This window comes from Anser cygnoides, chromosome W, assembly GCF_040182565.1.
Source record: "Anser cygnoides isolate HZ-2024a breed goose chromosome W, Taihu_goose_T2T_genome, whole genome shotgun sequence".
NCBI lineage: Eukaryota > Metazoa > Chordata > Aves > Anseriformes > Anatidae > Anser > Anser cygnoides.
The window spans coordinates 17,153,811-17,179,616 of record NC_089911.1 but is presented as its reverse complement, the minus strand read 5'-3'; the positions used below and the strand labels follow the sequence as shown (position 1 = coordinate 17,179,616).

Genomic DNA, 25,806 nt, shown 5'->3' with positions numbered 1-25,806 from the left:
ATGGGCTCAAAATGGAGGGGGAGCCCCTGAAGAATGGGGAAAAAGGCTCAAAACGGGGGGAAACCCCCCAAAAACGAGGGAAAATCCCCGAAGGTTGAGGCGAACCCCACAAAATGGCGGAGGGCCCCTCGAAACTGAGGAGAAAACCCGCCAAAAAACACGGGGGGACCCCCGAAAGCGGCGAGGAAGGCCCGAAAGGGGCGGAAAGCCCCCCAAAAGGGGGAAAAAGGCGGTTTTTTTTTAAAAAAAAATGGGATTTTAACGGAGAAGGGACCCCCCCCGCCCCCCGGCGTCTCCTCGGCGCCCGCGGGCCCTCCTTGCCCGCCGACCTTCGGCCTCGCCTCCGAGACGCTGATAACGGGGCCCGGACCTTCGGCCCCGAGAAGGGGGGGGGGTGACGATGACGAGGGTGGCGAGGAGGGGGTGGGGACGCCACGGGAACCCCCCCCGGTTTGCCCGATTCCCCTCGTTTTTAGCCCAAAGCCCCGCTTCTCGCAGGTCTCCCCCGGTTCACCTCGGCTTCGCCCCGGAGCGCGTCAAAGGTGCCCCCAAATCCAAGGTTCCCCCCCATTTTACTCTCAAATCCCCCCCGTTCTCCCCAATTTCCCTTCAAATCCCCCATTTTTCTCAAATTCCCCTGAAATTTCCTCAAATCCCCCCGAAATTCCCTCAAATTCCCCCATTCTCCCCTCAAATCCCCCCCATTCTCCCCGTTTTCCCTTCAAATCCCCCATTCTCCCCAGTTTCCCCGATCTCCCTTCAGATTGCCCCATTCTCCTCATATTTACCCCAAATTCCTCTGATTTCCCTTCAAATCCGCCCTATTTTTCTCAAATCCCCCCATTTTTCTCAAATCCCCTGAAATTCCCTCAAATCCCCCATTCTCCCCTCAAATCCCCCCATTCTCCCCAGTTTCCCTGATTTCCCTTCAGATTGCCCCATTCTCCTCATATTTACCCCAAATTCCTCTGATTTCCCTTCAAATCCCCCCTATTTTTCTCAAATCCCCCTGAAATTTCCTCAAATCCCCCCGAAATTCCCTCAAATCCCCCATTTTCCCCTCAAATCCCCCCATTCTCCCGTTTCCCCTCAAATCCCCCATTCTCCCCAGTTTCCCTGATTTCCCTTCAGATTGCCCCATTCTCCTCATTTTTACCCCAAATTCCTCTGATTTCCCTTCAAATCCCCCCATTTTTCTCAAATCCCCCCGAAATTCCCTCAAATCCCCCCATTCTCCCCTCAAATCCCCCCATTCTCCCCAATTTCCCCTCAAATCCCCCCATTCTCCCCAGTTTCCCTGATTTCCCTTCAGATTGCCCCATTCTCCTCATATTTACCCCAAATTCCTCTGATTTCCCTTCAAATCCCCCCATTTTTCTCAAATTCCCCTGAAATTTCCTCAAATCCCCCGAAATTCCCTCAAATTTCCCCATTTTCCCCTCAAATCCCCCCTTTCTCCCCAATTTCCCCTCAAATCCCCCCATTCTCCCCAATTTCCCCTATTTCCCTTCAGATTGCCCCATTCTCCTCATATTTACCCCAAATTCCTCTGATTTCCCTTCAAATCCCCCTCCATTTTTCTCAAATCCCCCGAAATTCCCTCAAATCCCCCCAATTTCCCCTCAAATCCCCCTTTCTCCCCAATTTCCCCTCAAATCCCCCATTCTCCCCAGTTTCCCCCCATTTCCCTTCAGATTGCCCCATTCTCCCCAGTTTCACCCCAAAATTCCCTTGATTTCCCCCCAAACTCCCCCTTTTCTCCCCATTCTCCCTTCAAATCCCGATTTCCCTCCCTTTCTCCCCTTTTCCCAATTCCCCGCTCTTTCACCCCAATTTCCCCCAACCTCTCCCTCGTCCCACCCCAAACCACCCCCAACTCCCCTCCTCCACCCCAATCTGGGCCCATTTCCTCCCGTTCCCCCCTCCAATCTCCCCGCTTTTACCTCAGTTTCCCCCAATTCCCACACAATTTTGCCCAATTTCCCCTCTATTTCACCCAAACCCCCCGGCTTCCTTCAGCTCTCCCCACTTCTCCCTCTTTTTGCCCGTTTCCCCCAAATTTCCCTCATTTCCCCCTAAATCCTGTCAGTTTTCCCCGAATCCCCCCAATAACCCGGTTTTCCCTCCGTTTCCCCCAAATCCCCCCAAATTCCCCCCAAATCCCCCAAATTCACCCAAATCCCCCCAAATTCCCCCCCCAAATCCCCCCAAATTCCCCCAAATCCCCTCACTTTTCCCAATTCCCCTCACTTTTCCCCCAATTCCCCTCCCTTCCCCCACGTTTTCCCCCAGTTTCCCCCCGATTCCCCCAAATCCTTTCATTTCGCCCCAATTCTCCCCCTTTCCCCTCGCCCCCCGACCAAAACCCCGATTTTGCCTCGTTTCACCCCAAAATCGCCTCATTTCGCCCCTCATCCCCCCCCTCCATTTCCCGCCGTTTTCCAGCGGCCGCCTTCGAAAGCGGCTTAAAAAGTAAAAATTTAGGTTTTTTGTGGAAATGTGTCACTAATTATTAATTAATTAATTAATAATTATTAATTAATTAATTAATAATTTGTACGAACGCAATTAGTGATTGAAACGGGGAAGAAAAGGGGTTTTTGGGGCGGGAAAAAAGGGGTTTTGGGGGGAAATGGGCGTCATCGCTCAGCAGCCTGCTTTGCTCCTGCCTTTTTACAAACCAATGTAAAAAAATTAATTAATTAGTGAAGAAATGGGTGCTTAATAATTAAAATTTGGGTACAAACGCAATTAATGATTAAAACGGTGAGGAAAAGGGGTTTTTAAGGGCAGGAAAGGGCTGTGAGGGGGAAAGAGCGCCGTCGGCAGCGCTCTTTGCTCCTTAAAGCCGGCGTAAAAGTGAAAAATTTACGCTAAAAGAAAACATTTGCATAATAATTAATTAAAATACGGAGAAAGACGTAATTAATGAGAGAAACCGTGAGGAAAAATTGTTTGTTTTTTTTTTTTTGTTAAGGGTAGAAAATGGGCCCCGAGCGGGAAACTTGCGCAGTCGGCCAGCGGCGCGCTTCGAAAAGAGCTCAAAGTTTGAATTGAGTAAATACCTGCAAAATAATTAATTAAAAGAAATTAATTAAATAAAAAAATTAATAACGATAAAGATTTCGATAATGACGTAATTAATGAGGAAAACGGTGAGGAAAAGGGGTTTGAGGGGCACGTGAGGGCTTTGAGGGGGCTCTGAGAGGCGCTCGGCACGGCCTCGCACACCGCACAAAGACGGCAAACAATTAAATTCTGAGGAAATCTGTAAATTAATTAATTATTGGGGGTATATTTTAATAGAACGGGTAATTAATAATGAAACGAGGGAGGAGATTGTGAGGGAAAGGGGCTTTTAGGGGCAGGGAGGGGGAAGTGAGAGCTGTCAGCTCTGGGTGCGCGTTGCGCGTGGCGTTAAAACGGACAAAAACGCAAAATTAACTGAATTATCAGGCAAAAAAATGCATAATTAGTAATTAAAATACAGACAGCGACGTAATTAGTGACGGAAACGGTGGAGAAAAGGGGTTTGAAGGGGGGAGAAGGGGCTCGGAGGAGGGAACGAGCGCCGACGGGCGGCAGCGTGCTTTCCTCACCGCTCTAAAGCCAAATAAACACCAAATTAATTAAGTTCTGAGGTTACGCACGCATAATAACGAGTTAAAATACGGCTAAAAAACACAGTTTATGGTTAAAATGGGGAAAAAGTGGTTTTTTTGAGGGCTGAAGAGGGCTCTGAGGGGGAGACGAGCGCCGTTACCCATCCGCGCTCTCCCCCAACCCCTCAAAAACCCACAGAAACACAAAATTACTTAAATTCTGAGGTAATATATACAGAATAACAATATAAAATACGAACAATTACAAGATTAAGGGTAAAACTGTGGAAAAAAACGTTTTTTTAGGGCCGAGAAGGGCCGCGAGGGGAAACGAGCAGTTACCCGTCCGCGCTCTCCCCCAACCCCTCAAAAACGCACATAAACACAAAACTACTTAAATTCTGAGGTAACATTTACACAATAGCTATTTAAAATGTTAATATTAACAAGATTAGGGATAAAACTGTGGAAAAAAACGTTTTTTGAGGGCCGAGAAGGGCCGCGGGGGAAACGAGCACCGTTACCCATCCGCGCTGTCTCCCTAACCCCTCAAAAACCCACATAAACCCCAAAACTACTTACATTCCGAGGTAGAACTTACGCAATAACTACTTAAAATAGTAATAATGACAATATTAAGTATAAAAACGAGGAAAAAAAAAACGTCTTTTCAGGGCCAAGAAAGGCTGCGAGGGGAAACGAGCAGTTACCCGTCCGCGCTCTCCCTAACCCCTCTAAACCCCGCATAAACCCCAAAGTACTTAAATTATGAGGTAACATTTGCTCAATATCCATTTAAAAATCTCAATAACAACAAGATTAAAGTTAAAACTGTGGAGAAAAACGTTTTTTTGAGGCCCAGAAGGGCTGCAGGGGGAAACGGCCACCGTTACCCATTTGCGCTCTCCCCCAACCCCTCAAAACCCCATATAAACACAAAACTACTTAAATTCTGAGGTAACATATACACAATAGTTTTGAATAATATTAATATTAACAAGATAAAGGGTAAAACTGTGGAGAAAAACGTTTTTTTGAGGCCGAGAAGGGCTGCGGGGGGAAATGAGCACTGTTACCCATCCACCCTCTCCCCCAGCCCCTCAAAAACCCACATAAACACAAAACCACTTAAATTCTGAGGTAACATATACACAATATTTTTGAATAATATTAATATTAACAAGATAAAGGGTAAAACTGTGGATAATTTTTTTTTTAGGGGCCGAGAAGGGCTGCGGGGGGGGGGGGAACGAGCAGTTACCCGCCCGCGCCCTCCCCCAACCCCTCTACACCCCACCGAAACCCAAGCCGCCACGAATTCGGAGCTCACAGCGCCCCGCGGCGCTGCCGGAAGCCGTTAATAACGCCAAAAAACGACTAAAACAAAAAAAAAAACAATAAAAAACGGGGATTTCGTTTCCCGGGCCGCGTCCCCGGGGCGCCCCCCCGCCCCGCCCCTTCGGCCCCTCTCGGCCAATCAGCGGCCGGCGGCGCCGCGCAGGCGCCACGGGGCGGGCGGCGATGGCGGCGGCGCTGCGGGGCGGCGGCGGCTCCGGGCAGCGCGGCGGGGCCGAGGCGGCGGCGGCGGCCGCGGAGCCGGGCCCCGGGCCGGGGCCTTACGGGAACGGGCCGGGCTCCGCCGGCCACCACCACCACGGGGACGAGGGGCGGCGGGGGAAGCCGGGGCTCGCGGCAGGGGCGGCCGAGGAGGAGGAGGAGGAGGGGGAGGGGGGGGGGTGGGGGGAGGGGGGGAGCAGCGGCGGAGCGGCCCTGGGGGCTCCGGGGGAGGCCCGGGGGGGCCGCCGGAGGAGCCGCCGCCTCCTCCTCGTCGTCGTCGGCCGGGGGAGCCGCTGCCGGTTCGTCGGCCGGGGGGTCGCCGGGGGGGGGGCCGGAGTGTCCGCCGCCGTCGCCGCCGCCGCCGCCGCCGCCGCGGCGGTCGCCGGCCCGCAGGCGCCGCACGAGGGCCACGAGGAGCTGGAGGAGGAGGCCGGGCTGGGGGACGGGGACGCGGGGGACTCCGCCATCGAGGACCCGGTGAGGGGAATTGGGGGGGGGGGGTGGGGAGGGAGGGGGGGGGGCTGCGGTCACGTGGGAGGGGGCTGGGGGGTGGGGAGGGAGGGGAGGGGGGCTGCGGTCACGTGGGAGGGGGTTGGGGGGTGGGGAGGGGGCGGGAGGGGAGTTGGTCACGTGGGAGGGGGCTGGGGTCACGTGGGGAGGGAAGCGGCGGGAAATGGGGGGCGTTGGGGGGGTCTCGGGTCACGTGGGGTGGGGGGAAGGGGGTCCCGGGTCACGTGGGGTGGGCTAGGGTCACGTGGTGGAGGGAAATGGCGGGAAGAGGGGGTGGGGGGTGGGAATGGGGTTGTGGGGGGGGGGGGTCCTGGGTCACGTGGGGGGGGGGTGAGGGAGGGGATGGGGGGACGGGAAGAGGAAGGGGAGGGGGCTGGGGTCACGTGGGGTCGGCGGGGGTCACGTGGGGGAGGGGAATGGCGGGAAAATGGGGTTTGGGGGGGTCGCGGGGGGTGCGAGGGGGTCCTGGGGTCACGGGGTGGGGTCCTGGGGTCACGCGGGGGGTGGGTCACGTGGGGGGGTCTGGGGTCACGTGGGGAGGGGAAACGGTGGGAAAATGGGGTTTGGGGGGGTCGTGGGGGGTGCGAGGGGGTCTGGGGTCACGGGGGGGGTCCTGGGTCATGGGGGGGGGTCTGGGGTCATGTGGGGGGGGTTGGCGGGAAAAGGGGGTTTGGGGGGTCTGTGAGGGGGGGTGAGGGGGGTCCTGGGTCACGTGGGGGGGGGTCTGGGGTCACGTGGGGAGGGAATTGGTGGGAAAAGGGATTTGGGGGGTGAGGGGAGTCTGGGGTAACGTGGGGGGGATGGGGAGGGGGTTTTGGGTTAGATGGGGTGGATTTTGGGGGTTCCTGAGTCTCGTGAGGGGGTCCGGGGTCACGTGAGGGGGGAATCTGGTGGGAAAATGGGGTTTGGGGGGGGTCGCGGGGGTGCGAGGGGGTCTGGGGTGGGTTGGGGTCACTTGGGGGGGTCCTGGGTGACGGGGGGTGGCCTGGGGTCACGGGAGGAGGGAGGGGGGGCTTTGGGGTCATGGGGGGTGGATTTGGGGGGTCTGGGGTCACGGGGGGTCTGGGGTCATGTGGGGGGGTCTGGGGTCACAGGGGGGGTCTGGGGACAGGGGCGGGGCCACGCGGGGGTGGGCGGGGCTTATCTTACCCTTTGCCCCCCCCCCGCCCCCACGACAGGAGCTGGAGGCCATCAAGGCCCGGGTGCGGGAGATGGAGGAGGAGGCGGAGAAGCTCAAAGAGCTGCAGAACGAGGTGGAGAAGCAGATGAACATGAGCCCCCCGCCGGGCAACGGTCAGGCCCCGCCCCCTTTGCCCCAGGCCCCGCCCCCTTTGCCCCAAGCCCCGCCCCCTTTGCCCCAAGCCCCGCCCCCTTTGCCCCAAGCCCCGCCCCTTTTACCCCCAAGCCCCGCCCCCTTTCACCCGAGGCTCCTCCCCCGCAGCCGGCCCGGTGATCATGTCCTTGGAGGAGAAGATGGAGGCTGACGCCCGCTCCATCTACGTGGGCAACGTGAGTTGGGGGGGGGGGCCGCGGGGGCGGGGCTTAACGCCCCGCCCCGCTAAGCCCCGCCCCCTGTGCGTTAAGCCCCGCCCCCGCGCGTTAAGCCCCGCCCCCCGCGCGTTAAGCCCCGCCCCCTCGGTTTAACCCCGCCCCCCTCCCTTTTTTTAGGTGGACTACGGGGCGACGGCGGAGGAGCTGGAGGCCCACTTCCACGGCTGCGGCTCCGTCAACCGCGTCACCATCCTGTGCGACAAGTACAGCGGGCACCCCAAGGGTGAGCTCCCGCCCCCGAAACCCCCAAAACTCGCCCCAAAAATACCCCGCGGCTCAGCGAAGACCCAAAACGACCCCCGAGACCCTTAGAAAGCTCCCCGAAGAGCCCCAGAAGGACACAGAAAGGCCCCGAAACGCCCCAAAAGACACCTCAAAACAACCTGAAAAGCCCCAAAAGGCCCCGAAACACCCCAAAAGAGACCCAAAACGCCCCAAAAGACACCCCAAAACAACCTGAAAAGCTCCAAAAGGCCCCGAAACACCCCAAAAGAGCCCCAAAACGCCCCAAAAGACGCCCCAAAACAACCTGAAAAGCCCCAAAAGGCCCCGAAACACCCCAAAAGAGCCCCAAAACGCCCCAAAAGACGCCCCAAAACAACCTGAAAAGCTCCAAAAGGCCCCAAAAACGCCCCAAAAAAAGATACCCCAAAACAACCTGAAAAGCCCCAAAAGGCCCCGAAACACCCCAAAAGAGCCCCAAAACACCCCAAAAGATACCCCAAAACAACCTGAAAAGCCCCCAAAAGGCCCCGAAACACCCCAAAAGAGCCCCAAAACGCCCCAAAAGACGCCCCAAAACAACCTGAAAAGCCCCAAAAGGCCCCGAAACACCCCAAAAGAGCCCCAAAAGACCCCAAGGAGCCCCTGAAAGACTTGAAACAGCCCCAAAACACCCCCAAAATGGTCCAAAAAGATCTAAAAGAACCAGTAAGAAAATCCAGAAGCCCCGAAAGGGCCCAAAAAGAGCCCCGAAAGGCCCCAAAAGAGCCCAAAAAGGCCCCGAAAGGCCCCAAAAGAGCCCAAAAAGGCCCCGAAAGGCCCCAAAAGAGCCCCAAAACAGCCCGAAGAACCTCAGAAAACACCAAGGAGCCCTGAAAGACTCAAAAGAGCCCCAAAACACCCCCAAAATGGTCCAAAAAGACCCAAAAGAACCAGTAAGAAAATGCAGAAGCCCCGAAAGGCCCCAAAAGGACCCCAAGCACCCAAAAGAGCCCCAAAAGACCCCAAAGAACCTCAGAAGACCCCAAGGAGCCCTAAAAGACTCGAAACAGCCTCAAGACACCCCCAAAACGGTTCAAAAAGACCCAAAAGAAACAGTAAAAAATCCAGAAGCCCTGAAAGGCCCCAAAAGACACCCCAAAACAACCCGAAAAGCTCCAAAAGACCCTTAAAGACCCCCAAAAGGGCCCGAAAAGACCCTGAAACACCCCAAAAAATCCCAAAAGACCCCAAGGAGCCCCAGAAGACCCCTGAAAGACTCGAAAGAGCCCCAAAACACCCCAAAATGGTCCGAAAAGACCCAAAAGAACCTGTAAGAAAATCCAGAAGCCCCCAAAAGCCCCAAAGAACCCCAAAAAGTTGCCAAAGAAACCCCTAAAGACCCCCAGAAGTCCCCAAAAGACCCCAGGGAGCTCCCCGAAGCCCTAAACCCCCCCCGAAGGACCCTAAAACGTTCAAACACCCCTGAGAGAAACCCCAAATAGCCCCAAAACACCCCCAAAAACCCCTGAAATGCCCCCAAAAGCCCCTAAACCCTAAAACAGCCCTGGAAAGACCCCAAAAGCTCCTAAAACCTTAAAACTCCCCCGAAAGCGCCCCAAGAAAACGGAAACACCCCGAAAAATCCCTAAATACACCCCACAAAAATGCAAAGACCCCCAGAAAGGTCCTCAAACCTTCAAGGTTCCCCCTGAAAAAAAACCCAAATACCCCAAAAAGCCCCAAAACCTTGAAAAGCTCCTAAAACCTTCAAACGCCCCCACAAGAACCCCGAAACACCCCCTAAAAAACCCCAATTCCCCTAAAAAAAACCCAAATCCCCCTTAAGAACCCCAAAACACCCCCCAAAATCCTAAAATATGTCAAAAAGCCCTAAAAAGCCCCAAAAGCCCCCAAAAAAGCCCCAAAACGTTGAGAAGCTCCTAAAGCCTTCAAACGCTCCCGAAACAACCCCGAAACATCCCCTAAAAAATCCCAAATCCCCCTAAAAACTCCCAAGCACCCCAAAACCCTAAAATACCCCAAAATACGCCAAGAAGCCCCAAAATAACCCTGAAAATCTCCTAAAAGCCCCGAAACACCCCCAAAAGAAGCCCTGGAACACCTCCTAAAAAACGCAAATCCCCGTAAAAAATCCTAAATCCACCCTAAAAACCCCAAAACACCCTGAAAAACCCTAAAATACCCCAAAAAGCTCTAAAAGGCCCCAAAACCTCGAAACACTCCTAAAGCCTTCAAGCACCCCCAGAAGAAGCCCCGAAACACCCCCTAAAAACCCCAAATCCTCCAAACAAACCCCACCCGAATCCCCCTAAAAACCCCCAAACACCCCCAGAACCCCAAAGACCCCAAAATACCCCAAAAAGCCCCAAAACCTCGAAACACTCCTAAAGCCTTCAAGCACCCCTGAAAGAAGCCCCGAAACACCCCTAAAAACCCCAATCCCCCCCCAAAAACCCCACCCGAATCCCCCCTAAAAACCCCCAACACCCCCAGAATCCCTAAAAGACCCTAAAAAGCCTAAAATACCCCAAAATACCCCAAGAAGCCCCAAAACACCTCAAAAAGCTCCCAAAACCTTCAACGCCCCCAGAGGAACCCCCGAAACCCCCTAAAAAACCCCAAATCCTCCAAAAAAAAAACCAAACCCAAATTTCCCTAAAAAGCCCCGAATCCCCCTAAAAACCCCAAAACACCCTGAAAAACCCTAAAAGACCACAAAAAGCCCCAAAACCTCAAAAAGCTCCCAAAACCTTCAGACGCCCCCAGAAGAACCCCCGAAACCCCTAAAAAACCCAAATCCCCCCAAAACCCCCACCCGAATCCCCCTAAAAACCCCCGAACACCCCCAGAACCCCCAAAAGACCCCAAAAGACCCCAAAATACCCCAAGAAGCCCCAAAACCCCTCAAAAAGCTCCCAAAACCTTCAAACGCCCCCAGAAGAACCCCTGAAACCCCCCTAAAAAACCCCAAATCCTCCAAAAGAAAACAAACCCAAATTTCCCTAAAAAGCCCCAAATCCCCCTAAAAACCCCAAAACACCCTGAAAAACCCTAAAAAGACCCCAAAAAGCCCCAAAACACCTCAAAAAGCTCCCAAAACCTTCAAACGCCCCCAGAAGAACCCCGAAACACCCCCTAAAAAACCCCAAATCCTCCCCAAAAACCCGACCGAATCCCCCTAAAAGCCCCCAAACACCCCCAGAACCCCCAAAAGCCCCGAAAAGCCCCAAAAAGCCCCGAATTCGCCCCCCAAAACCCCCCGCAGGTTCGCCTACATCGAGTTCTCGGACAAGGAGTCGGTGCGCACCTCCATGGCGCTGGACGAGTCGCTCTTCCGCGGGCGGCAGATCAAGGTGAGAAAAGGGCGTGGCTTATGGGGGGCGTGGCCTAACGGGCGTGGCCCCTTAACCCCGCCCCCCTGTGACGTCACGGGTCAGGTGATCCCGAAGCGGACCAACCGCCCGGGGATCAGCAGCACCGACCGGGGCTTCCCCCGCGCCCGGTACCGGGGCCGCGGCGGCGGCTACAGCGCCGCTCGCGCCCGCTTCTACAGCGCCTACAGCCGGCCCCGCGGGAGGGCCTACAGGTGGGGGCGGGGCCTAAGGGGGGCGGGGCTTAGGTGGGTGGGGCCTAAGGGGGCGGGGCTTAAAGGGGTGGGGCCTAAGGGGGCGGGGCTTAAAGGGGTGGGGTCGGAGGGCGGGGTTTGGGAGGGAGGGGGGCTGGGTCTCCTGTAGGGCCTACGGGGGGCCATGGGGGAGTAGGGGAGGGGGCGTGGCCTAAAGGGGGCGTGGCTTAAGGGGGCGGGGTCGGAGGGGGCGGGGCTTAGGTGGGTGTGGCTTCAGGGGGCGGGGCCTAAAGGGGTGGGGCCAAAGGGGGAGGGGTTTAACGGGAGGGACCAATGGGAGGGCCCGCGGGGTAGGGGGGTGGGGCTTAAGGGGGGCGGTGCCCAATGGGGGCGGGGCCTGAAGGGGGTGGGCGGGGCTTCAAGGGGGCGGGGCTTAGGTGGGAGGAGCCTCGAGGGGGCGGGGCCTAGCAGGGTGGAGCCAATGGGGGCGGGGCATAAAGGGGGGACCAATGGGAGGGCCCGCGGGTAGGGGGTGGGGCTTAAGGGGGCAGTGCCCAATGGGGGCGGGGCCTGAAGGGGAGGTGGGGCGGGGCTTGGGTGGGAGGAGCCTCGAGGGGGCGGGGCCTAGCAGGGTGGAGCCAATGGGGGCGGGGCATAAAGGGGGGACCAATGGGAGGGCCCGTGGGTAGGGGGTGGGGCTTAAGGGGGGCGGTGCCCAATGGGGGCGGGGCCTGAAGGGGGTGGGGCCTAAAGGGGTGGGGCCAAAAAGGGAGGGGTTTAACGGGAGGGACCAATGGGAGGGCCCGCAGGTAGGGGGTGGGGCTTAAGGGGGCGGTGCCCAATGGGGGCGGGGTCTGAAGGGGGTGGGCGGGGCTTAAAGGGGGGCGGGGCTTAGGTGGGAGGAGCCTCGAGGGGGCGGGGCCTAGCGGGGTGGAGCCAATGGGGGCGGGGCATAAAGGGGGGACCAATGGGAGGGCCCGCGGGTAGGGGGTGGAGCCAATGGGGGCGGGGCCTCGAGGGCCTCGAGGGGGTGGGTGGGGCCTCAAGGGGGGCGGGTGGGGCCTGGCCCCCCAGCTCCGCCCCCTTGGCCCCCCAAGCCCCGCCCCTTCCGGTCCCCAAGCCCCGCCCCTTCCGGTCCTCCAGCCCCGCCCCTTCCGGTCCTTTAACCCCGCCCCCTTTCCCCCCCCGCAGGGGCCGCGCCCGCGCCACCTCCTGGTACTCCCCCTATTAACCCCGCGCCGCCGTGCCGCCCGCCGACAGCCGCGCCCGCTTCCGCCTCCTGGGAGGGGGGGGGGGGGGGGCGGGGCTCCCCCTCCAGCGAGGCCCCGCCCCCCTCCAGCGAGGCCCCGCCCCCTCCAGCGAGGCCCCGCCCCCTCCCCTTGGGCCCCGCCCCCTCCCCCGGTCTCAGTCTCTTTGTATCGTTGCAGGTGGCGCCGGAGGCACGACGTCGCCGGGGGGAGGGAGGGCGGGGCTTAAAGGGGAGGGGGGCGGGGCTTAGCGAAGGGGGGAGGGGCCTCGAGGGAGGGGGCGGGGCTTGGGGGAGGGGCGGGGCTTTTTTCCCCACCCCGAGGGGGTTTTGGGGGATTTGGGGGGGGGGGGGTAATAAAAGAGGCTCCCCGGGGAAGATGGCGTCCGCCTGTCATGTGACCCGAGGGGGCGGGGCTTAAAGGGGGCGGGGCTTAAGGGGGGCGGGGCTTGCGGCCAGGGGCGTGGTCAAGGAGGGGGCAGGGCCATAAATGGGTGGGGGTCACACGAGGCCCCGCCCACTCCCAGAGGCCCCGCCCACTCCCAGAGACCCCGCCCCCATTGGTTACTGGGTGGCTCCGCCCCCACGAGGCCCCGCCCACCCCACGAGGCCCCGCCCACTCCCAGAGGCCCCGCCCACTCCCCGAAGCCTGCCCCCCATTGGTTACCGGGTGGCTCCGCCCCCACGAGGCCCCACCCACCGCACGAGGCCCCGCCCACGACGAGGCTCTGCCCCCATTGGTTACCGGGTGGCTCCGCCCCCACGAGGCCCCGCCCAACACGAGGCCCCGCCCCCATTGGTTACTGGGTGGCTCCGCCCACCACGAGGCTCTGCCCACCATGAGGCCCCGCCCCCATTGGTTACCGGGTGGCTCCGCCCCCAAGAGGCCCCGCCCACTCCCCGAGGCCCCGCCCCCATTGGTTACTGGGTGGCTCCGCCCCCAAGAGGCCCCGCCCACCACACGAGGCCCCACCCCCATTGGTTACTGGGTGGCTCTGCCCCCACGAGGCCCCGCCCACCCCACGAGGCTCTGCCCCCATTGGTTACTGGGTGGCTCCGCCCCCCAGAGGCTCCGCCCCCCCCCCCCCCCCCCACGCGCCGCCGGGGGCCACCCAGTTCGGCCCAGTTTGGCCCCAGTTCACTCCCAGTCGCCTCCCGGTCGCCTCCCCAGTTTTCCCCGTTGCCTCCCAGTATAGCCCAGGGCCCTCCCAGTTAGCCCCAGTTCGGCCCAGTTTGCCCCCAGGCTCTCCCAGCCGCCTCCCAGTTCCCCCAGTTCCTTCCCAGTATAGCCCAGTTCGCTCCCAGTTTGCTCCCCAGTTGCTACCAGTTCCCCTCCAGTTCGCCCCCAGTCTCCTGGTCACCTCCCAGTTCCCCCCGTTCCGTCCCAGCATAGCCCAGTTCCCTCCCCAGTCCCTCCCAGTTTGGCCCAGTTCACTCCCAGTCGCCTCCTGGTTGCCTCCCCTTTCTCCCTGTTGCATCCCAGTACATCCCAGTCCCCCCAGTTCGCTCCCAGTCCCTCCCAATTCCCACCCAGTGCCTCCCAGTCTCTCCGAGCTGCCTCCCAGTTCCTTCCCAGTAGCTTCCAGTATATTCCAGTTCCTCTCGGTCCGTCCCAGTTCGCTCCTGGTTGCCTCCCAGTTCCCCCAGCTCCTTCCCAGTATAGCCCAGGGCCCTCCCAGTTGCTCCCAGTACATCCCAGTCCTTTGCAGTTCCCCACCACTTCCCCCCAGCCCCCCAGTCCCTCCCAGTCCCCCCAGCCCCCTCCCAGCCCCTCCCCAGTCCCCCCACTCCCTCCCAGTCCCCTCCCAGTTCCCCCCAGTCCCTCCCAGTCCCTCCCAGTCCCCCCCAGCCCCTCCCAGTTCCCCCCAGTCCCTCCCAGTCCCCCCTCCCAGTCCCCCCCAGCCCCTCCCAGTCCCTCCCCAGTCCCTCCCAGTGCCCCCAGTCACACAAGGCCCCTTTGTCCCCGTCCCTTCGGTGCCAGCCACGGGGGAGGGGGGGACACCCACACGTGCGGCCCCCCCAACACCCCCCCCCCAATCACGTGACCCCCCCCATCACGTGACCCCCCCCCCCCCCGTCACGTGACCCCGCCATGGGGCAGCCGCAGGCGCAGGGGCTCTGGGACCTGGGGGTCCTGCGCACCCCCAAGGGGCGGCTGCTGGGGGCACAGCTGGTACGGGGGGGGCTGGGGGGGTTGTGGGGGGCGCTATGGGGCGGGGGGGGATATGGGGGGGTTATGGGGGGTTATGGGGGGGGAATGGGGGGGTTATGGGGTCATATGGGGGGGGATATGGGGGGTTGTGGGGGGTGTGGGGGGGGTTATGGGGGGGGGTATGGGGGGTTATGAGGGGGATGTGGGGGGGTTATGGGGGGGTATGGGGGAGATATGGGGTGGCTATGGGGTGGGTTATGGGGTCTGGGGGGCGTTATGGGGGGTTATGGGGCAGCTATGGGGTGCTGGGGGGCAGTTATGGGGGGTATGGGGCGCTATGGGGGCGGTTATGGGGTCTGGGGGGTGTTATGGGGGTGCTATGGGGTGCTATGGGGTGGTTGCGGGGGGTTATGGGGTGCATATGGGGCCCTATGGGGTGGCTATGGGGCAGCTATGGGGTGCTGGGGGGCAGTTATGGGGGGATATGGGGTGCTATGGGGCGGTTATGGGGTGCTATGGGGCAGCTATGGGGTGCTGGGGGGTGGTTACGGGGGGTTATGGGGTGGTTATGGGGGGGGTTGTGGGGGGGGTATGGGGGGTTATTGGGACGCTATAGGGCGCCGGGGGGCTGCTATAGGGCGCTATGGGGCATTATGGGGTCGCTATGGGGCGCTATGGGGCGCTATGGGGTGGGTATGGGTCAGCTGTGGGTCGCTATGGGGCTCTGGGGTCCCTATGGGTCCCTATGGGGTGCTATGGGGCTGGCTATGGGGCACTGGGGGTCCCTATGGGGTTTCTGTGGGGTTTCTATGGGTATTTATGGGGTCTCTATGGGCCGCTATGGGGTGCTGTGGGGCCCCTATGGGTCCCAATGGGGTCGCCATGGGTCCCTATGGGTCTGTGGGGTCCCTATGGGGTCCCTATGGGGTCCCTGTGGGTCTCTATGGGGGTTATTGGGGTGCTATGGGGCTTGGGGGGGTCCTATGGGGTCCCTATGGGGTTTCTATGGGTCCTTATGGGGGTCGCTATGGGTTGCTATGGGTCCCTATGGGTCGCTATGGGGTCCCTATGGGGTCTCTATGGGGTCCCTATGGGTCCCTACGGGTCTCTATGGGGCCCTACGGGTCTCTATGGGGGCTCTATGGGGTCCCTATGGGTCCCTATGGGTCTATGGGGTCCCTATGGGGCACTATGGGTCCCTATGGGGTCCCCCTGCCCCCCCGGCCCCATGCGGCCCCATACGGCCCCATACAGCCCCATACGGCCCCATACGGCCCCATGCGGCCCCGCCCATACAGCCCCATACAGCCCCATGCCTGACCCCATGCGGCCCCATACGGCCCCATACAGCCCCATACGGCCCTACGGCCCCATACGGCCCCATACAGCCCCATACAGCCCCATACGGCCCCATACGGCCCCATACGGCCCCATACGGCCCCATACAGCCCCCATACGGCCCCATGCGGCCCCATACGGCCCCATACGGCCCCATACGGCCCCATGCGGCCCCATGCAGCCCCATACGGCCCCATGCGGCCCCATACAGCCCCATACGGCCCCATGCGGCCCCATGCGACCCCATACAGCCCATGCATACAGCCCCATACGGCCCCATGCGGCCCCATGCGGCCCCATGCGGCCCCATACAGCCCCATACGGCCCCATGCGGCCCCATACGACCCCATACAGCCCCATACAGCCCCATACGGCCCCATGCGGCCCCATACAGCCCCATACAGCCCCATACGGCCCCATGCGGCCCCATACAGCCCCATGCGGCCCCATACGGCCCCATACGGCCCCATACAGCCCCATACAGCCCCATGCAGCCCCATACAGCCCCATACGGCCCCATACAGCCCCATACAGCCCCATACAGCCCCATGCGGCCCCATACAGCCCCATACAGCCCCCGCCACAGCCCCATACAGCCCCATACAGCCCCATACAGCCCCATACAGCCCCATACGGCCCCCCATACAGCCCCATACGGCCCCATACGGCCCCACGGCCCCATACGGCCCCATACAGCCCCATACGGCCCCATACGGCCCCATACGGCCCCATACAGCCCCATACAGCCCCATGCCACAGCCCCATACAGCCCCATACGGCCCCATACAGCCCCATACAGCCCCATACAGCCCCATACGGCCCCATACAGCCCCATACAGCCCCATACAGCCCCATATACAGCCCCATACGGCCCCATACGGCCCCATACGGCCCCATACGGCCCCATACGGCCCCATACGGCCCCCCATACGGCCCCATACGGCCCCATACAGCCCCATACAGCCCCATATGGCCCGTCTCTGGGGTGCAGGCGCTGGGGGCCCTGCTGCTGGCCCTGCTGGCCCCCGCCGCCCCCACGCTGGGCCCGGCCCTGCTGCAGGCGCTGGGGGCGGCGGCGCTCGGGGGCGCCTCCTGCGCACGGCCCCCGCCCTGCCCCACGGCGCCTGCCTGGTACGGGGGGGGATGGGGTCGGGGGGTCATGGGGGGGTTGTGGGGTCATATGGGGGGGGCTGGGGGGGTTATGGGGGGGATATGGGGGGTTATGGGGTCGGGGGGGGCTATGGGGGGGGATATGGGGTCGGGGGGGGTCATGGGGGGGGTTGTGGGGGGTATGGGGTCATATGGGGGTTATGGGGTCGGGGGGGTTATGGGGGTCGGGGGGGGTTATGGGGTTATGGGGGGGGGTTATGGGGTCATATGGGGGGGCTGGGGGTATGGGGGGGTTATGGGGTCATGGGGGGGTTATGGGGTTATGGGGGGCAGGGGGGGGATATGGGGGGGGGGGGGTTATGGGGGGGTTGTGGGGTCTGGGGGGGCAGGGGGGGGTTATGGGGTCGGGGGGGGTTGTGGGGTCATGGGGGGTTGTGGGGTCATATGGGGGGGGGTGTGGGGGGTATGGGGTCATGGGGGTCATATGGGGGGGGGGGTTATGGGGGGTATGGGGTGGGGGGGTTATGGGGTCAGGGGGGTTATGGGGGCGGGGGGGATGGGGGGTCATATGGGGTCATATGGGGGGTTGTGGGGGTTATGGGGGGTTATGGGGTCATATGGGGGGCTGGGGGGGGGTATGGGGGGGTAGAAGGGGGGATGTGGGGGGGGGTTATGGGGGGGGGTTATGGGGTCGGGGGGGGTTATGGGGGGGTTGGGGGTCATGTGGGGGGATATGGGGGGGGTATGGGGTCATGGGGGTTATGGGGGGGGGGGGGGGTTATGGGGGGATGGGGTCATATGGGGGGTTATGGGGTCATGTGGGGGGGCTGGGGGGGGTTGGGGGGGGATATGGGGGGGTTATGGGGTCATATGGGGGGTTATGGGGGTTATGGGGTCATATGGGGGGGGGGTTATGGGGGGGTTATGGGGTCATATGGGGGTTATGGGGGGGATATGGGGTTATGGGGTCATATGGGGGGGCTGGGGGAGATATGGGGGGGTTATGGGGGGTTATGGGGTCATATGGGGGGGTTATGGGGTCGGGGGGGGTCATGGGGGGCTGTGGGGGGGTTGTGGGGTCATATGGGGGGGTTATGGGGGAGATATGGGGGTTATGGGGGTTATGGGGTCATATGGGGGGGTTATGGGGTCGGGGGGGGTTATGGGGGCGTATGGGGTCATATGGGGTCATATGGGGGGTTGTGGGGGGTTATGGGGGTTATGGGGTCATATGGGGGGGCTGGGGGGGTATGGGGGGGTATAAAGGGGGGATGTGGGGGGGTTATGGGGGGATGTGGGGGGGCTGGGGGGGGTTATGGGGTCATATGGGGGTTATGGGGGGGTTATGAGGTCGGGGGGGTTATGGGGCCGGGATTGGGGGGGTTATGGGGGGGTTATGGGGTTATGGGGTCATGGGGGGGGCTGGGGGGTTATGGGGTCATTTATGGGGGGTTATGGGGTCGGGTTATGGGGGTGGGGTCGGGGGGTTATGGGGGGGATATGGGGGGGTTATGGGGGTCATATGGGGGGGCTGGGGGGTTATGGGGTCATATGGGGGTGTGGGCGGGGGTTATGGGGGGGTCATATGGGGGGGTTATGGGGTCGGGGGGGTTATGGGGGGGAGTCATGGGGGGGTTGGGGTCATATGGGGGGGTGTGGGGGGGGGTCATGGGGGTTGGGGGTTATGGGTCATGTGGGGGGGTTATGGGGTGGGGGGGTTATGGGGGGATATGGGGGGGGTTATGGGGTCATGTGGGGGGGCTGGGGGGGTTGGGGGGGGGGTTATGGGGGGGTTATGGGGGGGTTATGGGGTCGGGGGGGGTGGGGATGGGGGGGGGTCATATGGGGTCATATGGGGGGTTATGGGGGGTTGTGGGGGGATATGGGGGATATGGGGGGGGGTTATGGGGGGATGGGGGGGTTATGGGGGGGTTGTGGGGTCATATGGGGGGGGTTATGGGGGTTATGGGGTCATATGGGGGGGTTATGGGGTCGGGGGGGGGTTATGGGGGCATATGGGGTCATATGGGGGGGCTGGGGGGGTATGGGGGGGGTATAAGGGGGGTTATGGGGGGGGATACGGGGGGTTATGAGGTCGGGGGGTTATGGGGGGGGGGTTATGGGGTCGGGGGGTCATGGGGGGGCTGTGGGGGGGTTGTGGGGTCATATGGGGGGGGTTATGGGGGGGGGGTTATGGGGTCGGGGGGGTTATGGGGGGGGATATGGGGGGGGTTATGGGGTCATGTGGGGGGGCTGGGGGGGGGTCAGGGGGGATTTGGGGGGATTTGGGGAGGTTTTGGGGTCATATGGGGGGGCTGGGGGGTTATGGGGTCGGGGGGTTATGGGGGGGGCTGGGGGGGGGGGTTGTGGGGGGGATTTGGGGGGTTTTGGGGTCCCCACCCCGCCCCCCCCCCCCAGGACCTGCTCCGCGCCTGCAGCGGCGTGGCCGTCTCGCTGCTGGTGGCCCTGGTGGCCATCGCGGGCTCGCGCCAGGCCCTGCCCGTGGCCACCTTCGTGAGTGCCCCCGGAGCCCCCTCCCCCCTCCCCTTAAGCCCCTCCCCCTCCCATTAAGCCCCGCCCCCTCCCATTAAGCCCCGCCCCCTCCCTCCCCCTCCCCCCCCCCCCAGACCTTCGGCCTCATCCTCGCCCTCCTCTTCGCCTACGACGCCTTCGCCACCTTCCGCGACGACGTCCGGCCCCTGGCCGCCTGCGGTGAGCCCCGCAGCGCCGGGGGGCTGCCCCATAGCGCGCCCCCCCCCGGGGGCTGCCCCATAGATCCCCCCGCCGTGGGGCTGCCCCATAGCTCCCCCGCCGTGGGGCTGCCCCATGGCTCCCCGCCGTGGGGCTGCCCCATAGATCTGACCCCCCCCCCCCCCTTTCTCTTCCAGACCCCCCGGAGGCGACCACGACCTGATGGGGACCCCCAATCCTGCCCCACAGCGCCCCCCAAGTGCCCCCAGCGCCCCACAAGTGCCCGCCCCACGGATCGACGCGCTCCTGGGGCCCCCCCCCGCCGCCCTCTCCCTCCTCCCGCCGATTAACGACCGCGGTTTGTTAATTAGGGGGCGATGTAACCGCCCGCGCGCGCGGACGCTAATTAATGTCTCGTTAAGGGCTGCTGATTAAGCTTTATTAGCGCCGTCCCCGACGCCATCTTGGTGGGGCAGGTGTGGGGCAGATTTGGGGTGGATATGGCGGGGGGGGGGGGGGGGGGAGTTGGGGGCGGGAATGTGTGGGGCAGCCCCATAGGAACCCGGCCGGGTTCTAGGTCACCCAACGGAATCGGTCGTGGAGGCTGGAGGCGGCCTTGGGCACCCATCTCCACGTGGCCACCAGGTCAACCGGGTTCTAGACCACGCTACGGCACGGGACTTGGGGGTGGGAGGTGGCCACCAGGTCAACCGGGTTCTAGGTCACCCAACGGAATCGGTCATGGAGGCTGGAGGTGGCCTCGGGCACCCATCTGAGGTGGCCACCAGGTCAACCGGGTTCTAGGTCACCCAATGGAATTGGTCATGGAGGCTGTAGGTGGCTTTGGTCAGCCATCTCCACGTGGCCACCAGGTTAACCAGGTTCTAGATCATGCTACAGCACGGGACTTGGGGGTGGGAGGTGGCCTTGGGCATCTGTCTCAGGTGGCCACCAGGGCAACCGGGTTCTAGGTCATGCAATGGAATTGGTCATAGAGGCTTCGGTCACCCATCTGAGGTGGCCACCAGGTCAACCAGGTTCTAGGTCACCCAATGGCATCAAAGAGGCTGGGGGTGGCTTAGGACAGCCATGACCACGTGGCCACCAGGCCAACCACGTTCTAGGTCATGCAATGGACATAGAGGCTGTAGATGACCTTGGTCATCCGTTTGAGGTGGCCACCGGGTCAACCACGTTCTAGACCACGCAACGCCATCGGACGCAGAGGCTGTAGACGGCCTCGGCCACCCATCTCCACGTGGCCACCAGGTCAACCGTGTTCTAGGTCATCCTACGACACTGGACATGGCAGATGGCCTCGGCCACCCGTCTCCACGTGGCCACCGTGTCAACCGGGTTCTAGGTCATGCGACGGCATCGGCCACAGAGGCTGTAGACGGCCTGGGCCCCCGCCTCCAGGTGGCCGCCGGCCCGGCCGCGTTCTAGGCGGCCGCCCCACCCGGTAGCCCAGCTCCTTGCCGAGGGCTGAAACATCTCAAGGTGGGGGTTCTCGGTAGCCCAACCCAGAAGATGCCTGCACCCACCAACTACAGAGGGATGAAGCCTCTCCAGGTGGAGGTCAGGTTCTAGGTAGCTCAACCCAGAAGACACCAGCACCCATCAACTACAGAGGGATGAAGCCTCTCAGGGTGGAGGTGAGGTTCTAGGTAGCTCAACCCAGAACGTTCCTCCACCTTTTATCCCCAGAGGACTGAAATGTCTCCAGGTGAACGTCAGGTTCTAGGTGGCTCAACCCGGAAGATGCCTCCGCCCATCGAGTACAGAGGGATGAAACACCTCCAGGTGGAGGTCAGGTTCTAGGTAGCCCAACCCAGAAGGTGCCTCCACCCTTTTATCTCCAGAGGAATGAAACCTCTCCGGGTGCAGGTCAGGTTCTAGGTAGCTCAACCCAGAAGAAGCCTTCACCGATCAACTACTGAGGAACGAAACCTCTCCTGGTGCAGGTCAGGTTCTAGGTAGCCCAACCCAGAACGTTCCTCCACACATGGACTACAGAGGGCCGAATGCTCTCCAGGCGGAGCCGAGGTTCAGAGGGCCGAAACCTCTCCCGGCGGAGCCGAGGTTCTAGGTAGCCCAACGCCGCGGGCTCCCCGTCTCGTTGAGGTCGCCCTCCGTCTCCTTCTTCAGGCGCAGGGCCTGGCCCCGGCTCCGCGTCTCGGCCTCCAGCGTGGCCTGCAGGGCCTCCAGGGCCCGCGGGTGGCCGCGCCTGGGCCTGCTCCGGCTCCTCGCCCTTCCCGGCCGCCCTGCGCTCGGCCTCCGCCCGCGCCTGGGGGAGCTCCAGCTGCGCCCGCAGGATCTTGGCCTCCTCGTGCTCCAGCGAGGCCTGGGGGGGGGGGGGGGGGGGGACAACAGGACGTCGGGGAGGAGGTTGTGGAGGAGGCCAGGAGGTCGGGGAGGAGGCCAGGAGGAGGTCATGGAGAAAGGCCAGGAGATCGGGGAGGAGGACAGGAGGTCGGGGAGGAGGTTGTGGAGGTTGGGGAGGAGGTCAGGGAGGAGGACAGGAGGTTGGGGAGGAGGCCAGGAGGTCATGGAGAAAGCCAGGAGGTCGGGGAGGAGGTCAGGGAGGAGGCCAGGAGGTCAGGGAGTAGGACAGGAGGTCGGTCGAGGAGTAGGACAGGAGGTTGGGGCCGGGGAGGTTGTGGAAGAGCCAGAAGGTTGTGGAGGGGGACAGGAGGTCGGGGAGGAGGCCAGGAGGTTGGGAAGGAGGAGAGGAGGTCATGGAGAAGGTTGGGGAGGAGGCCAGGAGGTCAGGGAGGAGGCCAGGGGGTTGGGGAGGAGGTCATGGAGGAGGCCAGGAGGTCAGGGAGGAGGTTGTGGAGGGGGACAGGAGGCCGGGGAGGAGGCCAGGAGGTCAGGGAGGAGGTCAGGGAGGTGGACAGGAGGTCGGGGAGGAGGAGAGGAGGTCGTGGAGGAGGTTGGGGAGGAGGCCAGGAGGTCGTGGAGGAGGACAGGAGGTCAGGGAGGAGGACAGGAGGTCGGGGAGGAGGACAGGAGGTCGGGGAGGAGGTCGTGGAGGAGGACAGGAGGTCATGGAGGGGGACAGGAGGCCGGGGAGGAGGCCAGGAGGTCGGGGAGGAGGCCAGGAGGTCGGGAGGAGGTCGGGGAGGAGGCCAGGAGGTCGGGGAGGAGGCCAGGAGGTCGGGGAGGAGGTCGGGGAGGAGGCCAGGAGGTCGGGGAGGAGGTCGGGGGAGGAGCCAGGAGGTCGGGGAGGAGGAGGCCAGGAGGTCGGGGAGGGGGACAGGAGGTCGGGGAGGAGGCCAGGAGGTCGTGGGGGAGGTCGGGGAGGAGGCCAGGAGGTCATGGAGGGGGACAGGAGGCCGGGGAGGAGGCCAGGAGGTCGGGGAGGAGGCCAGGAGGTCAGGAGGCCGGGGCCTCACCCTGGAGGTTCTCGTTCTCCTGCCGGGAGGTCTCCAGGTGCTCCGGGGCCTCCTCGGGGCGTTCCTCAGCCTCCAGCTTCCTCCTCCTCCTCCTCCTCCTCCTCCCTCCTGATCTCGTCCTCCTCCTAATGGTGTCCTCCTCCTCCTCCTCCTCCTCCACCTTCTACTCTACCTCCCGTCATCCTCCTGCTCCTCCTCCTCCTCCTCCTGGTGTCCTCATCCCCCTGGTGTCCTCCTCCTCCTCCCTCTCCTTCCTCCTCTTCCTGCTCCTCCCCCCTCCTTCTTCCTCCTCTTCCTCCTCCTCCTGGTCTCCTCCTCCTCCTCCTCCTTCTCCTCCTCCTCCTTCTCCTGATGTCTTCCTCCTCCTCCTCCTCCTCTTTCTTCCTCCTCCTCCTCCTCCTGGTGTCCTCCTCCTTCTCCTTCCCCTCCTCCTCCTCCTTCTACTCTTCCTCCTCCTGGTCTCCTCTTCCTTCTCCTCCTTCCTCCTGGTGTCCTCCTTCTCCTCCTGCCCTCCTCCTCCTCCTCCTCCTCCTCCCCCTTTACTTCCTCCTGGCGTCCTCCTCCTCCTCCTCTTCCTTCTTCCTCCTCCTACTGATCTCCTCCTCCTCCTCCTCCTCCTCCCCCTCCTGGTGTCCTCCTCCTCCTGCTCTCCCCCTCCCCCCCTCCCCTCCCCCACCCCCCTCCTCTAGGTGGCCCCGACCCCCTCTAGGTGGTCCCGACCTCCACCAACCCCACCTCTTGAGGACCAACCCCACCTCTTGAGGACCCAACTCAACTCAACTCAACCCAACCCAACTCAAAAAATGGAGACCCTTCAACCCAACCCAACCCAACCCAACCCAACTCAACCCAACCCAACCAATGCTCAGCTTCAGCCCAACCCCAACCCAATGGAGACTTCAGCCCAACTCGACCCAACCCAACCATCTGGGAGACCCTTCAACCCAGCCCAACTCAACTCAACCCAACCCAGCCAACCCAAGCTAATACAAATGGAGAATCTTCAACCCAACTCAACTCAACCATCTGGAGACCCTTCAACAAACTCAACTCAACCCAACTCAACCTAACCAACTAACCTCAACCCAACCCAACCTAACCCAACCCAACTCAATTCAACTCAACCCAACCCAACCAATGGAGACTCTTCAACCCAACTCAACCCAACCCAACCCAACTCAACCCAACCAATGGAGACCCTTCAACCCAACCCAACCCAACTCAACCCAACCCAACCAATGGAGAATCTTCAACCCAACTCAACTCAACTCAACCCAACACAACCAATGGAGACCCTTCAACCCAAACCCAACTCAACTCAACCCAACCCAACCCAACTCAACCCAACCCAACCCAACCAGATGGAGACCCTTCAACCCAACTCAACCCAACTCAACCCAACTCAACCCAACTCAACCCAACTCAACCCAACTCAACCCAACTCAACCCAACCCAAAAAATGGAGACCCTTCAACCCAACCCAACTCAACCCAACCCAACCCAACCCAATGGAGAATCTTCAACCCAACCCAACCAATGGAGACCCTTCAACCCAACCCAACCCAACTCAACCCAACTCAACCCAACCAACAGAGACTCTTCAACCCAACCCAACCCAACCAGTGGAGACAACCCAACCCTCTTCAACCCAACCCAACCCAACTCAACGGAGACTCTTCAACTCCAACCCAATCCCACCAGATGGAGACTCTCCAACTCAACCCAACCCAACCCAACCACCTGGAGACCCCTCAACCCAACCAATGGAGACTCTCCAACCCAACCCAACCCAACCCAACCCAACCACTGGAGGTTCTTCCCCCCAGCCCCTCCCCCTCGCCCCCGACCTGGAGCTCCTTGACCTTCTTCCGGAGCTGCCCGGCCACCGCTTGCTCGTCCTCGATCCTGCCGTTGAGCGCGTTCAACTCCAAGTCCTTCCTGCAGGAGGACGCGTGCCGCCCCGTCACGGCCCCAGCAGAAAGGGATCATGGGAAAGGGGCCCGGGAGGGGGAGGGGAGGCGGCTGGGGCCCGACTTTTTCAGCCTCTCGTCTAGCTGCTGCTTGTCGTTCTCCAGGTCCACGATGCTCTCCCGCACCAGGTTCAGGTCGCCCTCCAGCTTCCTCTTGGCCCGCTCCAGGTCCACGCGGATCTTCTTCTCCTGCTCCAGCGAGCTCTCCAGCTGCCGGCGGGGCGGGGACCTCCCATCAGCCCCCAAATGTCCGCCCCGGCCAGGACCTTCTGCCCCCAGAGCCACGACTCACGTCGTCCGCTTGCTGTTCCGGCTTGACCTTGGCCTTGGCCAAGGTGTTGACCTTGTCCTCCTCCGCCTGGAGGTCATCCAGGAGCTTGCTGGTGAGCCTCCTGCAGGGCCTTCTCCTCCTTGGTCAGCTTGGCGATGATCTTGTCCAGCCAAGCAATCTCCTCGGTCAGGTTCCTGACCTGCGTGGGGAGGAACAGCACCCTTGGGGCATCTCCACCCACCCTTGGGGCATCTCCACCCAACCTTGGGGCATCTCCACCCAACCCTTGGGGCATCTCCACCCAACCCTTGGGGCATCTCCACCCAACCCAACCCCCCTTGGGTCATCTCCACCCAACCCAACCCCCTTGGGTCATCTCCACCCAACCCAACCCCCTTGGGTCATCTCCACCCACCCTTGGGGCATCTCCACCCAACCCAACCCCCCTTGGGTCATCTCCACCCAACCCTTGGGGCATCTCCACCCCCTTGGGTCATCTCCACCCAACCCAACCCCCCTTGGGTCATCTCCACCCAACCCTTGGGGCATCTCCACCCAACCCAACCCCCTTGGGTCATCTCCACCCAACCCAACCCCCTTGGGTCATCTCCACCCAACCC

At 61.9% G+C, this 25,806-nt stretch overlaps 2 protein-coding genes and 1 long non-coding RNA gene across 8 annotated transcripts; 2 read left to right on the top strand and 1 right to left on the bottom strand.

Moving 5' to 3' along the window:
- The first annotated feature begins 5,108 nt into the window (after positions 1-5,108).
- LOC136788787 (polyadenylate-binding protein 2-like) lies at positions 5,109-13,360 on the top strand. 2 transcript variants are annotated; one of them, XM_066987475.1, is made up of 8 exons: positions 5,109-5,636; positions 6,848-6,962; positions 7,111-7,178; positions 7,338-7,444; positions 10,711-10,798; positions 10,883-11,031; positions 12,202-12,253; positions 13,351-13,360. In XM_066987475.1, exons 1-7 carry the CDS (start codon positions 5,124-5,126, stop codon positions 12,239-12,241), a joined length of 1,080 nt encoding a protein of 359 aa, XP_066843576.1. In that variant the 5' UTR covers positions 5,109-5,123; the 3' UTR covers positions 12,242-12,253; positions 13,351-13,360. The 2 variants fall into 2 exon arrangements, with proteins under 2 accessions (XP_066843576.1, XP_066843575.1); XM_066987474.1 differs by lacking the exon at positions 13,351-13,360 and having other exon boundaries at positions 12,202-12,302.
- A 969-nt stretch (positions 13,361-14,329) lies between these two features.
- Positions 14,330-19,973, top strand: LOC136788796 (CKLF-like MARVEL transmembrane domain-containing protein 5). Of its 4 annotated transcripts, none has more exons than XM_066987479.1 (5): positions 14,330-14,429; positions 16,738-16,877; positions 19,295-19,370; positions 19,484-19,568; positions 19,745-19,973. In XM_066987479.1, the coding sequence occupies exons 1-5, from the start codon at positions 14,349-14,351 to the stop codon at positions 19,768-19,770; spliced, it is 408 nt and encodes a 135-aa protein (XP_066843580.1). In that variant the 5' UTR covers positions 14,330-14,348; the 3' UTR covers positions 19,771-19,973. The 4 variants fall into 4 exon arrangements, with proteins under 4 accessions (XP_066843580.1, XP_066843579.1, XP_066843582.1 ...); XM_066987478.1 differs by having other exon boundaries at positions 16,710-16,877; positions 19,275-19,370; XM_066987481.1 differs by lacking the exon at positions 16,738-16,877 and having other exon boundaries at positions 19,275-19,370.
- Positions 19,974-21,602: 1,629 nt separating this feature from the next.
- Positions 21,603-25,471, bottom strand: LOC136788801 (uncharacterized). Of its 2 annotated transcripts, none has more exons than XR_010827378.1 (4): positions 25,208-25,471; positions 24,980-25,125; positions 24,793-24,883; positions 21,603-21,891 (listed from the first exon to the last, which is right to left on the bottom strand). It is a non-coding gene; the product is annotated as an uncharacterized lncRNA (long non-coding RNA). The 2 variants fall into 2 exon arrangements; XR_010827380.1 differs by having other exon boundaries at positions 24,808-24,883.
- Between the last annotated feature and the right edge of the window lie 335 nt (positions 25,472-25,806).